We start from the raw sequence: 15154 nt of genomic DNA on the forward strand, positions 1-15154 counted from the left end.
TTCTCAGGGGAGATCACGGGGGATCTCCCCGGGCCCGCTCTCCGGCTGTGGGTCGCTGCGTAGAGATTCCTGCATTTTTTTGGAACCTTCGGGTTCTTTCGCCTACGGGTGCAAACACAGACCAAGCTTGTCCTTCGGGACCAATGCTTTTATATTCGATTGGATTGAGCCTGTTATACCTAGTGGCACGGGCAGAGACATATTATTTTATTCTCTTTTATGGTTGCCTCACCATATTATATGTACCTTGGAAGTGCCTTGGTGCTTTGCTGACAGTAGTATTGATTGATTTGGTTTGGCTATGAGAGATGTCGTAGTGGAGGGCTCCTGAAATTCTGGCCACCTGGGGTTCTCTAACGTGCACTGTCATTGCACAGTACACGGGCGCCTTGCTTTCCGCCTCCATCGAAAGGAGGCAGCTGCGGCCGGTATTCGATCCTGCATCCTTGTGCACAAGAGTCGAGCGCCCTACCCACTGCACCATCAGAGCCGAGTACAATAGGATTAAGCGCCCATGTCTGTTATCAGCCCTTTCGCAGTCTCAGCACAGCCTTAATACTTGGTGGTTGGGGGATGTTCAAAAAGCGTGCACTAAGCGGTACCCGCAGGCAGCGAGCCGACCACACGTGTGGTTATTCTTACCGTTGGTCTCAGAGCCTGTCATACGCAATCACTGTCGTGGCTTGTTTCAGGGCACGCAGCAGAATGTATGGGGAACCAAAGCTTTGCTGGCACTGTGAGCAGCGGCTGTTTTGCTTCTTTCACTACGAAACAGATTATTAAAGCGGTTTATTAAAATATTAAGTTTATTAGGCTATTATTAAAGCAATTTATCACGCTAAAATTGCTAGATCACAAATTATTACATTACAAGAAATATAAATTTATTACTCTGACTTTATTAAAGTAATTCAGTTGCTGCTATGCTCTGCAGACCTGTTGATAAGCGTTGTTCATCTCATTTCAGACGCATCAAGATTCTCCAAGAAGACCACTGAGAAGCTCGGCAACTGTCCTGGTCCCACTGAAGGTGGCCTGGGAACTTTCTAAGAACACAGTACGTTTTTGCGTGAACCCTTCATGGAATATTTGCGGAGCATCGTATACCTCGTCAAGGGACTTCCGCTGATCAGGATGGCTCGCTTGGGCACCACTTTTGCTTCGAAGATGCCTGCCACCTTGCTGATTAGGAGGTACCCAGCAGCGGCTGCGCCTGCGCCGTATCCCACCAAGACCAGGTGGGAGGCGTTGCCGCCGAAGTTGTCGATATGGTCTCGCGTCCACTCGAGGGCGAGGAGCTGGTCGTGGAGTCCCGCGTTTCCGGGAGCCTCATCGCTGCCATCGTTCATGTAGCCGAGAGCGCCCAGGCGGTAGTTGGGAAGCACTACTACGACGTCGCCATATGCAGCCAGGTACCTTGAAGGCAAGTTCGTTCCCACAGCGAGAACTTAACGGAGGCAAACAAACAAACAAAAACACTAACAGATGATTTATCACATTCGTGCGGGATATACACGAGAGCGTTTCCTTTCTACAATAGGCTACATAAATACAAATGCGTGAAATATCTACCTAAACAAATGACCAATATCAATGCTCGTTTGTAAGTCATTTCTATACGTCGTGGTAATTTCCTTAGAGATGAGGTCACCTAGCAACTAGAACCTGCCAAATGCTTATTCATAATATTTGGAGGCTTCAAGGCTTCGGATTGGAGGGTGCCAGGTCTGGTACGTTCGATTTCCATCCTCACCCTTCCCTATGAGTGGAGCTACCGGAGTTGGCGGCTCCTTCAAATACGCTCATGCCATTTGGTCTCGTGAAGTCACACAATTCGGATCACAGCCGGCTATGTCTACTGCCAATTACCGGCTACTGGAGGCATGCTGGTAATTTCTCGAGGCTGCGAGGCTTCAAACGGACGACGCTACCAACTCTGCCTGGTAATTGCTAAGGCGCTAGACTTTTTTGGCTCATAGACGGCTTGGACGCAGCTTGTGGATAAACCGCGTCGATAAAACCGTCCGCAAGAACTGTTAAAATCCGTGGTATGTATTGGTACCAAATTTGATATCCAATCTAATTACAGTATTACCAACTGAATTGCGACCTCCAAATTTGAATGGGGATGACGAATAGGCTATGTGATATCAATGAACTCATACCTGGTTTCTCATACTAAACTCGTACAACTCTCATATCGTATCATACAAATATCATTCAATGTATGAGAAATATATTAGATTCAGTAATGTTTGTATGAGTCTGGTATGAGAAGATCTGCATGAGGTTATTATGACTGAGCTTTTTTTCACCACGGCACGTGTGCCACTCTCAAAATATGGCTCTCTGGATCCCCAAAATTCAGAATTGGACCAAAACTAATGTCTAACCTATTTCGAGTATGCTCAATTTCGTAGTGACCTCCGAATTGGGCTGGACCATCAAATTTGATATCCATTCAATTAGCGTATGATCAACTCGACGGTCACAGCCAAATTTGATTGGGGCAACCCTCAAAATTTGAACCCCTGAACCCTAAAAAAATTTCATTTTGTCAAAATTCGAGCAAATCTAATGTCTAACCCAATTCTAGTTGACCTATCCAATAGTGATCTATAAACTGGGATGGGACACCCCGAAATTTCGCCCCCTAGACATCCGAAATTAGATTTCCTCCGAAAGAGAAGAATATTGGTGTCTGACCTAATTTGAGTATGACCAACTGCATGGTCACTTCCACTTTTTGATTCCCCATCCATAAAATTTGGTTCCTTGACCACCAGATTTGACTTCATCCAATTTTACAATTAGAAACACAACACACAACGAATCTAGGCACATATCTGGCAATGCTTTGCATTTCTTCACGCAAACGGACTTAACTCCACCCCTGTAATCGTTTTTTCAGATATAGATACTAACGCTCACTAGTTAATTTTCATAACGCGCATGACAACCAAGTTTGAGGAAAGGCCTTTGCTTGACAGCTACCTCCACTTTAATGATGTACGTTCGTGGCAGGCACGACGACCCAATAAGCATATCAGTCCCTCTCAGTCCCTAACGTTATTCAGACGAATCTGTTGAATGCGACCAGCTGTTGTCGCCTGCAGACAGTGTCACGTGACCTACTAAGCACAGACTTGGCACTGCTCATTCCGGCACCATTGGCAACATGCTTGCGACACAGTGATTCCCATTGACGGTGTCAGAAGATTCCTTGTGTGGGGGGACCCAGAGTAACAAGAAAGAAGAAAGAGGGTATTAAATGTCGGTTAAAGATGCTTCTGTACGATCGTTCATAAAAATGAAATAAATGAAAAATATACTGGAGGAATCAACAGCTACAACCCTTAAAGAGAAGCTTAGACGTCCTCCTGATTTCTTAAACTGTGTTCAGATAGAAAAATTCTCTTTTGGTGTGCAGATTTTTCTGTTGCGTTTGACATGCAGCAAACAACAATGGAAGAAAACTATTCTACCATACCTTTTCTTTCATTGCTACCCTTGATTGTATGCGGTTCTTCATTTATGCTAATGAGTTACACAGTAAAAGTTTGCCATCGTGCACGAAGAGAAGGTATACGTACTTCAATATAAAATGCTTGCTTCTTTGTCTGCTTGCGTATATTGCACAGATATATATCAGTTATGTTTTGAGGAGATGAGATGGGAAAGAAAAATGTAAAATGTCTATTTTCAATATTCAGCGTGGCGAGGAAACTTCATCATACCATTCTCTCAGCTGAAAGGAGTGCATGGACGACTTGAAGGAAACATGAATTATTAAAGTTTTTAATAAAATTTATTTCAAAATACTGAAGACGCCATATTCTTGCGATTCCCACTCGAAACATTTACTGAAATGTGTGCTTGGCGTTTAATATTGGCATCAATTGAGAATAAGCGCATGCCTTGTAAAGAGATGTTAAGAAATGTATGACAAGATTAATTGGCCACAACTTTAGCGTCATTGTTAAAAATGAAAATCGTATGTTTATACAAATATAACATTTCGGCAGCGACCGCAGTTTATGTTGTCTGGCGGACAAAAAATGCTACAAGTTGCTGAAATCGTATAACGCGACCTGGAAACACACTCCAGTGCTTCTCCAAATGTTTTTTGAGTTACGTCAGTTGTGCTGAAATTCGTTCGACTGAAACTCATTCGCATTAGACACATTGGGGTTTCGGCGAGGATTTTGGTAAAGTCGGTTTATTGGAAAAGTTTGTTCAAGCGAAATTTCGCTGTATAGATTATATAACTGATGTTGCCTCAGCACGTACTTTCCATCGTGCAGAGGATGGCTGTTTCCGCCCTCTTGGAATGCTCCGCCGTGCAGGAATACGAGCACGGGTCTGTTGGCGCACTCCGGGGAGCGGCACTGGGGCGAGGTGGTCCAGATGCTCAGGTGCAGGCAGTCTTCGGACACGGTGGTGAACACGTCTGTCACGCTCTGCACGCACGGTGGTTTGACCTCCATTCCGTTGATCAGCGATTTCTGTGGACAGAGATCGATTCTTGTAATGCCGCCAGGACTTGCAGCCGTGGCTATGACCTTCCCGCTTCGAGGAGAATTGTGAGTGAAACCATCACTCCCCTGGGTCGACGTTACTGCACGTTAAATCTTAAGCCGTTTTCTTACGGCGTCCCTCATAGCCCATGTGCAACCTCCGTAAAGAAAGCGCAACATTACACTACATGAAAATCACAGAATAGCAAAGCATGAAAAGAATTAGAGCAAAATGGCGATGAGCTTCTTTGCGGTTCGTTATACCGTATTATAGAAACATTTTCCTTCGCACAATCAAGACATTAGATACCGGCTTGAAATGCAATTACCAAGGAAAACATTAGACGGGGTTTAACTCCCCTTAAACTTATCAAGGATTGCGAAAGTGCTGTTTGGCATGGTTTGGCACAGTTCGGCCTGTTTAGGATTCAGTGGCTGGCACAAAGTTAATCATAATAACTGGTTCATAAGAAAGGAAAAGTGCCTATTTGTCGCACTTGTTCTGCGGATACCTGAGCCGCGCCGTAAGGGAAGGTAGGAAGGTGGGAGTGAAAGCGGAACGAAAGAAAGGGGTGCCGTAGTAGAGGGTTCTGGAGCAATTTCATCCACCTGAGGATCTTTAACGTACATTGGCACCGCACAGCACATTGACGCCACTGCGTTTCACCTGCATCAAAACGCAGCCGCCGGCGGTCGGGATCGAAACCGGGTACTCCGGCACAGTAGTCGGCCGTTTTACCACTGCACCACTGCGGCAGGGTGAAGGTAAGTTGAAAATTGTTTTTTTAGGACAGGAAATGCGCAATATCTCTCACTCCTCGGTGGACACCTACACTTTCAAATAAGGGCATACAATACAAGATGCATACGCCATTATTTCGAATTCATGTCGGTAAGTGGCTTCCAACTGTACGAGCAAATAAGTGTACTAAAGGGAAAGCGAAATGGTATGCCATCACTCTGATCGCTGTATCAAAAACGTAGGCGTCACAATAAAAAAATAATCGATCACGTGATACTTTTTTTCACTTCCTGCTCACACTTACTGTTCACACCCTTCACGAGGGCAGTAAGGTCTTCGCCTTTAAAGCTTCCCCTTCGTCATATTATTTCCTTATAAACTCATTAGAGAGAAGTTTCACCCTGCATAAAGTGCAGCGCCGTCGTTATCACCGGAACAGAGTTGGTTTGGTTTGGTTTGTGGGGTTTAACGTCCCAAAGCGACTCAGGCTATGAGAGACGTCGCAGTGGAGGACTCCGGAAATTTAGACCACCTGGGATTCTTTAACGTGCACTGACATCGCATAGAACACGGGCGCCTTGCTTTTCGCCTCCACCAAAAAGCGGCCGCCGAGGCCAGATTCCCGCCGAGGATTCGATCCCGCGTCCTTGAGCGCAGTAGTCGAGCGCCGTAACCACTGCGCCACCCCGGTGGAGTGGAACAGAGTTGGGTTGTCTGTGGTATGAAGCAGGATCCAGCCACAAAAATGGCTATAAATACCCATCCTATACCAAGTATTACATGACTATTGGCTAGATGGATGCAAATGAGCACTGAATTGAGTAATAACGCGCCTCTTCGTGATTGCGTGACTTGATAGTTGTTAATCAACAAACTAGCTCATTTTGATTCATTTGGTGTACAGTTCCGGTTCGAACAAACCGAACGAAATACGTGCTTGCAAAAAATAGCGCATTTCAATTCATTTGGCCCACATCTCCGGATAGGTCAAATGAGCTAAAAAACACACGCATACAGAAAGCAATGTACTCCGGTTTTGGATGCTGTCTAACGGGCCCCCCCCCCCCCACACACACGCACGCACGCTCATACATACATACCTACATACATACATACATACATACATACATACATACATACATACATACATACATACATACATACATACATACATACATACATACATACATACATACATACATACATAAATACATACATACATACATACATACATACATACATACATACATACATACATACATACATACATACATACATACATACATACATACATACAATCGGAAAGTGCATTGCTGTCTGTGTGTGTATATATATATATATATATATATATATATATATATATATATATATATATATATATATATATATATATATATATATATATATATATATATAAATTTTTTCATGACATGAAAGAAAAATGGTTGGTTTTATTTACCCTATTTACAAAGTTACAAAGTCAAGAAAGTAAAGCATGCGCCCCTCGAGCTCCAGCGCTCCAAATGCGCTTCACACCAGTCTCCAGCATTTTTTTGACCACATGACCGCTGCGCAAAGCTGGACCGTTACGAGCAGTAACCTTATTCATAACGACTGCCAGCTGTATCTTTTCAAAGGAGCAGGAGCAGCCGACCACTGGCATGCTCGCTTACAAGCAAGGATTTATGTAGCCTGCCAAGGCTCTGAATCGCACTTTAGGCTTACCGGAGTACGAGCACAATTCTGAAGAATACGCAAAACCATTCTTTTTAGAAACAGCGAGTACTACGTCTGTGAGCTGCTTTATAATTGGGTTCCACTGAAATTCGGTCACCTTAGATTAGTTACGAACCTGCTACCTCAGTGATGAGGGACTACTTCCAGCTCAGTTGTGCACTCTTGCCCCTAAATCTAAGCGCCACAAACAATTAGTGGTTAAGACACTCAGCTACTGAATCGGAGTACCCGGGTTCCAACCTTACCGCGGCGGCCATGTTTCTGTGGAGGTGGAACACAAAGGCGTTCGTGTGCTGCGCGATGTCAGTGCACATTAAATATCCACAGGTGGTCGAAATTATTTCCAAGGCCTCTATTATGAACCTCTTTCATTTTTCACTTATACTTTCGATTTAGGTGTCCACTGTGAAGTGTGACATCTACTGCGATTTTCCATTACTAAGTGAAACTTGAACATTCTCCTACTATCCCTTTTTTATATAAAAAAGAAACCATGATTGAATAATTTTCAAAATTTCACTTAATGTTTAACCCAACCAGACAGGCGAATCTTTCGAAATATTTAACTTTCCTTTAATGTAAACCAATTCACCGTTTACTGTCACAAATCACAATGAGAAAACGCACCTGGGCTTTGACAGTTCCGTCATATTTTGCGCGAGTTGGTCGGAAGCGCAGGTCTGCGACCGGCTCCTGGGCGTACGGCACAGCCAGGAAGGCGTAAACGTTCGTGTGGCCCAGCACTTTGTGGATGCGTCCCACGACGCTGCCGAAACGACCGGTGACGACGACGCCGTGCACGCTGTCTCTCTCGAGCATGTCGACGAACAGTTTGAGGCTCAGGATGAGCACTGCGATGGTCAGAATAGTCGCCACGGCGCACGCCAGGTCGGCGACGGTGAGGTAACGCCTGCGGAGCGAAGGGCGCGCGCTCTGAGACCGCGTTACGGGCGCTTTACAGTAAAGCAAGAGCTGTCAGCAGCCCGTTACCAGGATCTCTGGCGCCGGCGTCGATATTGCCTTCAACGCCACAGTGAGATCATCGGTTAGCATGTGGTGAACCCATGCATGCCGTCACTGCGCCACATGTTACGCTCAATGGCACGAATATAGTGACGTACCACGTGACAACATAATAATTTTAATGGCACTCAAACGAAAAATGCGAAATTGGGGACTCACTCATGTTCCGCCTTCAGCGCTCTGCGGTCCTCTTTACATATCGACTCGCATATCTGGGCCCTGTTTCATATTCATTTTTTTTTGTTTTTTTTTTATCTACTGTAGAGCATACTAAAGCATAATAATAAAAAACAAATACAAGTGAACGGGCCCCGATAGCGGAGTGGTAGGGTATCCCACGACCTAAGAGTCACAGGTTTGATTCGTTTCAAATTAGCCAAATTTCCATTTAAGAGCAATTATTTTACTTCACATTGTTACATACGTAATAATGACAACGGAGTCATGCTGCGACCATAAATTTCTATTTCATCTGACTTTATTCAAGTTAACTTTCATAACACATCCCGACCCTTTCGATAAACAAGGATTCTCTCGTCAGAACGTCGATGATTGCGACGGGGTTCTCGCTAAAGAGTAGCCTTGAAGCTGTCGCTTTAAGAGTTCCCACACGCAAATCATTTTCACCACGCTGATGTACCCTTTATCCATGACATATTTAGTTGTGACAGATGCGGTGCCCTATAAACGCATGACACAGCAGTGCCGTCTATTATTGGCTGCAGGTGACACTGCGTGAAGGGTGTATCGCAAGAATGTTTCCCGCGTTCATCTATGAAAATTGAGCTGATTAAAATAACTTCTGCTTTTCTAAGTAAAATAAAAAATAATATTGTGAAAGAAAACTCAAATAAAGGCCTTTATCGGCATTGCTATTTTCTCACCAAAGGTCAAGTCAAAGTCAAGGTCAAATGTCAACTGACGTGGGAAGCGCTTAACGCGTGTGCAACTGCGTGGCGTGACACATGATCGCTAATGTCAATCTCGAGTGTGTACAGAGGCGCGCGGCTTCGGCCGGAGCCGCGCCATGGACTTGGAGGAAGAGCAACTGAGCAGCCGTGCCCGTTACGACCGTCACTTGGCTGCATCTCACGGTCTGGCGGACATTGCGTCGCGAGCTGGAAGTTAGCGGAGGAGAAAAGAAGGGGCTAAAACCAAAAGAGCGGCGGATCCAAACGCCGGAGCAAAGTGAGAAGCGTCTTGCGAAACGCCGCCGCGACGATACTGCTAGGCGTAGGTGACTAGCAGCACAGATGGCCGCCGCCGCTTCTGCGTCAACACAGACAGCAACAACAATGACCGAAGAAGAACAAAGCGGGCACCTTGCATCAATTCCATGTGCGACCATGCTCAGATATCGCTTAACACTATGTTTAAGCGATGCTAAACGACAAGCAATATTTTATTGATTGTACAACGTTTATTGTCATCAGAAAAGGGGCGAGGAGATGCTGTTTTCGGTGCGAAGTGAACGGCAGGATGCCATAGTGTTCTCAATGATGCTGTCTACGCGGACACCCCTCAATCTAATGCGCATATGGTGGCCGCAAGGAAGTCCGTGATGTATTTATTACGTATCGGCACGGTGGGTAAGAAGTGTATCTGAGCGAGCGAATCTTCTGAGTACGCTACACCAGAGTTGTCTAAATAATGTCGAAAAAGCAAGATTGTATCCACCTCCACAGTCGACTGAGGCCGAATCTCGCGTTACACAGTAGTAATTATCCGGTGATCCTTTCCCCTCCCACATGGCGATGAGATTATGAGCTTTGCTACTCAAGTATTCTCAGATCTTTGAATGCCGGAGTGAGCGCAAGCTTATCAGTGGTGAAATAATTCAACTCTTGGCCGATAATAATGAAATGTCACTCCACCGAGAGGCTAATCGTTAGAGAGGTTGTTGAAACAGGAAACGGCTCATGGAAGAAAACTGCTGCAGCCTTTTTCTGCTGCTGTTAGTCAAGAAGCGAATAACTCAACTCTCCCGGCTTGAATCAACCATTCCCGAACAAATATAACATTGCTTCGTCAATAAGTGTCAGAAGGATCAGATTAATTTTTGACAATGCCTTTGGGCAAAGCACGACCCCGCATGGTGACAAAGCGCCACTTGCAACTCCGACTGCACACGGCTCTGAGAACGTGGGTGCTTTTGAAGCGAAAGCTTCGTTATACTTCATGCGTCAGCCGAAGTCAACCTGTCCGGCCGCTTGACTAGCCAGAGGTAACAGTGTGGCTATATAGCTTAACCATGGTACCTCTATGGTGTACCACCACTTGAACTTTAATTGGTTTATAGGAAAGGGAAGGCACAGTATCTGTCGCCCCATAGACACCTGAGCAGTGTCATAAGGAGAAGGGAGAAAGGTGGGAATGAAAGCGGAAAGGGAGAAAGACGTGCCCTAATGGAGGGGCTGCAGCCTGATTTCGACCACCTGGGGATCTTTAACGTGCACCGACATCGCGCAGCACATGGACGCCTCTACGTTTCGCCCTCGTCGATAAGCAGGCAGGCACCGGCGGTCGGGCTCGAACCCGGGTTCTTCCGTAGTCGAGCGTTTTAACCACTGAGTCCGCGTGGCGGGGCAACCTTTGTAGGCAGATATAGCATCACGTGTTCCCTCTTGTTGTTGACGGCGTCCTCAACACCACAGTGTTGGCAATTAAATCGCTGCAAAACCTTGTCTGCCGAAGTCTAAACCTAAGCCTAACCAAAGCAAAATCAAGCAAACCTATGCTTTCGCTTCGCCTATCTATGTTTAGTATGGTTAAACAGGCATTTTTCACTTCATCCCTAGTAGCAGTGCTCCGATGTCATGTGCGATCCTTCCAAAGCACATCACAGACAAAAAGTATATCTTCACATGATTGCTTTCACCAAAGTGTATTGTTACAAAACAAACCACGTGGGTATACTCACTTGGAATTTATGTGCGCTGCAACAGAAGAGTACATGCTCCAGAAGCTGAGTGCCTGGGCCGATGGCATCTGTGTACTCTTTGCGACGGTGGACTTGCTCGAGTCCATCGTCCTGTCGCGAGCGTTCTCCGTTGACGTGGTCGTACCTGCCCTGATGGACGGCGACGTAAGAAGCTTAGTAATTTTTTTCGAGTGCGTTCTCGACTGAGTCCTAGACGGCTGGTCATTCATCTTGCTGCCGGAGAACGTCGGAACACCAGCAACGGTCGCCATTGCTGTTGGCCCCCCTTCCGCTTCTTCCCGTTCTTGCCCGCGCTCTTCTTCTTCTTCTCCTTCTTTAATGCATATGGCACATAACTCACACGCGCAAGCCAATGAAACAAGTTTCCTTTTTTTTCTTCTGCAGCCATGGGTAAATTCTCGCGCTTATGAACTTTATTCGTAGACTGGATTAAAATGTTTGGTTTGGTTTATGGGGTTTAACGTCCTAAAGCAACTCAGGCTATGAGAAACATCATAGTAGAGGGTCCAGAAATTTCGACCACCTGTGGTTCTTTAACGTGCACTGACATCGCACAGTACATGGGCGCCTTGCTTTTCGCCTCCATTGAAAAGCGGCCACCGCGGTTGTCTTCCCATAGGAGGGCAAATCGTAAGATGTCCAAATGGAAGTTGTCTGTTAACCGGGAAATAAATTGGAAAGGGAGGGTAAAATTCTTGAGTCATTGGTACAGAAAAAAAAAACACGCAAAACGCGGGAATAAACAGATATCGCTATACAGTAATTAATAACAACTGGTGCAAAAATTGTCTACTTGTAATATTTGGTGCACTGGTTAGTATGCAGCCATAAAATGTGTTTGGAAAAAGTAAAATATGCACTGAATACGGGCATTTGAAATTGAATTTCCCAGAACAATGTAAACCCGAGCCTTGCTTGAACATTCAGCAGTAGAGGAGGATAAGAAGCAGAGGCGCAGCGTCACGTTATTGTCACAGTCCATCAACGTTCCGACGTCTCTTTGAGCCTTGGAAGCAAGCAGGCCACATCATTGGTGAGTGTGGTAAGCAAAACATATTGCGTGTCTTAAACTTGCATGACATGGACGCTGCAGAACGAATGCGCTATTAGCGCACCACTGTGGCAAGGGTTGAGAAGGTCGGATGGGCGGCCTACCTTAGTTGCGCCTTTCTAAGTTGATTCACACAGCTACTGGAACATGCTATCAAGCTATCGCATACTGAATTCATTTAGGGCATGTCAAAACAACGTTTTTTAAAGCTTTACTACACCCTTCAGTTGCTTCTTCGCGGACCGAGCAATGTTGACCTATACCGACAAGAAGCCACGTCACAACCTTGACGTCAACCGAAGCCGCGCCGCTGCCGTCGCTGGAGTCGCGCGCTCGCCTCTGCCTAATCACGTGATATTCATGCTGTCACTCGGAAATAGCTCCACCGATACCACCTTCTTGTAACGTCTCTCCACATCGCCTCGCCGATTGGTGTAAAGTGACTATGCTGCTAGCCAAGAGGCTACCGCACAGAGACGGATAGAAGCAGGTCGAGCGGAATCTGCCGCTTTCGCTTTGCTTAGCTAAATATGTGCCTATTTTTTCTGTTCCCTCTGGCTAAGCACCTTTTTCGGTTTGGGCGTTGCTATCACCGTAATACGAGCAGTCGCATAAGGTAGGCGTAGCACTTTGGTTGCTACGGTAACCACCCACTTGAACAGGATGAGGAGGGCATGGAGAGATCGCAGAAAGGTGGCATGCTGCGTACATGGCGAACGGAAGAGGAGTGGTAGTGGAGAAACGAGAGTGCGTGAAAAATACAAATGTATACCTATGTACATAAACATTGTTCTCTCGAATTTTCGTCGAACATATCGCAAACTAAGAATGCTTAAGCAGTTGCGTTAGTTGAAAAGTAGCACAACTGAGTATTTTACTCTACACCTTTTTTTTTTCTTTTCCGGGTAAACGCAGTTGGTCACAAAAGCAAGGGGGAACTACCTGAACCTTGTGCCTTTAATAACTAATCGAGGAGGTGAAAGTACAAAGGGTCACAATAAGTTTCACCTAAGTTGTGCCTTTCGTTGTTTTGCGATTTGCTCAAAATGTATTGCATTCATATAAAAACATGGAATGTCCTCTGTAAGAACACACCACTTTTTGGCATAATGTTCACCCGATGCGGCGCCCTTAACTGTAGCTATGCTGCACTGCGTAGCTTCTGTGTGACGACTTCAAAAGAGGGCCGCTGCTGACCACTTTTAACGAATTCGCTGGTGCACCGCATATACTGGAAGCGAAGCGCGTGCACTTGTAGACTCCAGTTCATATTCACAAATTGCCACGACTACGATAGCACGACATCTGGGCTGTATGGAGACAGATGATGGCCTCATTCATCTAAGATGGCATGCAGTGCACCAGGGGCAGATCTACATCGCATTTACTGGGTAATGTATCGATATGCCTTATACTCCTGAATAAAAAGCGTTCTAGGCTTTCATACTATTATGTGATGGCATTTGGCAAGCGATGAAACACGGCGACACAACAGAAACAGAACGACGTGATGACATGACAATGAAATATGCTTTAATGGCCAGCGGGCCTGGCACGCGCTCCACCCCGCGCCACTGCCCGCTTCGTTGTGTTCGTAGCAATATGAACGTCAGGGTCAGCACCAGAGTAGCCGACTTAACAACCATGAGCGTAATAGCCCTACCATGGAGACCTATATAGCATTGACGTCAAGGGTTCGAATCGAGTGCGAGGACAAATTTTTTCATTTATATATCCCAATTTTTAAAGCGACGGCTTTAAGGCCTCTGTTCAGCGAAAAGGCGGCATCAGCTTTGTGTCCCGTCACGAATTTACGCCTGGAATGGAAATCATTTGAAGTGGGACTTCCAACACAAATTAAAGTCGGCACGTGTCTCAAACGATCTAAGCTTTCTGAAGTGATTTAATTTTACGCAAAAAGTACCACAGGTTTCCCTCGGAATGAGAACACACGGCCCTTCAGTCGCTAGCCGGGCTCGCTACCTGCGAATAAGCAACGAAGGAACGCTTCTGAGGCACATGAATTTTGAGACATATGAATGTCGAGTGGTCTTTCACGTCACTTGGTTACTTGAGAGAGCATGCCATTGAGTGCTTGTCTCTTCAGAGAAGTTCTTGTTATAAGCGTAGTATAATTAGGCGAGTAGAAAAGTGTGCATAACGGCGTTTCTTGCCTTCCTTGATTGACAGGTCACAGTGGCGCAGCCATGCGGCCTCCACCGGAACAAGCAAGATCTGTAAAAATATATACATACAAAAGCATAGCAGGCTAACCAGAGCTAGCACACGCACTTGCACGCTTGATGAATTATGCACTCGGTAATAATTGTTTCCCTATATGGAGCTCGTAATGTCAGAAAAACCAACAAATAAGAATCATCAAAGTAAACGAGCTGCGCATCCATTAACGCTTACAGTTCGTTTTTTACAAGCCACACCACATAAAATATTTGCAAGTGCTCGACGCCGCGAGAGCGTTGTTGGCTTCCGTTTGCTGCTCCCCTTGCGGATCCTCAGTCACGTACAGTGTCAATCACACTTAGCGAGAACGCAGCTCCGCGAGTCCGGGTACCATTGCATCTAACCCTGTAAGGAATCAATGCACAGTGGCGCGCGAGAACAGGTACCATGCTTCGTGTAGTGTGCCAGTTTGCATCAGTTTGGTACCGGTTCGCGTGCAATGGTGCCCCGAATGTGCGCAGCCACGCGGAGCTGTGTTCCCGCTAAGTGTGATTGACCATGTACATTTGCTTTGCTATTAGCTGAATCGCTAATTTCTTAATTTGCGCTTCTACTCACGTGCTCATTAGCATGCAATAATCTATACCATGATACGTCAACAGACCTCTCGGCATAAATGCAAAGCCCCGCTTTAACCAAGACGCATGGACGTGGCTTCGTTTGCTGGCAGCGTATCTGACTCGGGATCTAAGAGCCCCAGGTTCGATTTCCATTTCACCTTCCTTAAAGATTCTTATAAAGCGGCCATGTCTTGTGGTCTTGTGACGTCACACAAACTGCTACGCCATCTGCCAGCTGCCACCTGCCTGACACATAAGCTCGTGATTTTTCGCACACGGCAGCGACAAGTGCAACGGCGAAGCCTGTTTCCTTTTTTTTTTTTTTTTGCTGTCGCATTAAAA

The 15154-nt window shown here is 45.8% G+C and overlaps 1 protein-coding gene across 1 annotated transcript in view; it reads right to left on the reverse strand.

Moving 5' to 3' along the window:
* Positions 1 to 15154, reverse strand: part of LOC146191384 (cholinesterase-like) — an 86027-nt gene that overhangs the window by 16245 nt on the left and 54628 nt on the right. Inside the window, exons 2-4 of the mRNA XM_084599930.1 lie at positions 7624 to 7906; positions 4291 to 4505; positions 1108 to 1416 (exon numbers count right to left, since the gene is read on the reverse strand). Coding sequence (XP_084456056.1) covers positions 1108 to 1416; positions 4291 to 4505; positions 7624 to 7906 — 807 coding nt within the window. The remainder of the gene's footprint in view (positions 1 to 1107; positions 1417 to 4290; positions 4506 to 7623; positions 7907 to 15154) is intronic.

Source organism: Amblyomma maculatum, chromosome 4 (assembly GCF_055883805.1).
Source record: "Amblyomma maculatum isolate TAMU_Amacu chromosome 4, ASM5588380v1, whole genome shotgun sequence".
NCBI lineage: Eukaryota > Metazoa > Arthropoda > Arachnida > Ixodida > Ixodidae > Amblyomma > Amblyomma maculatum.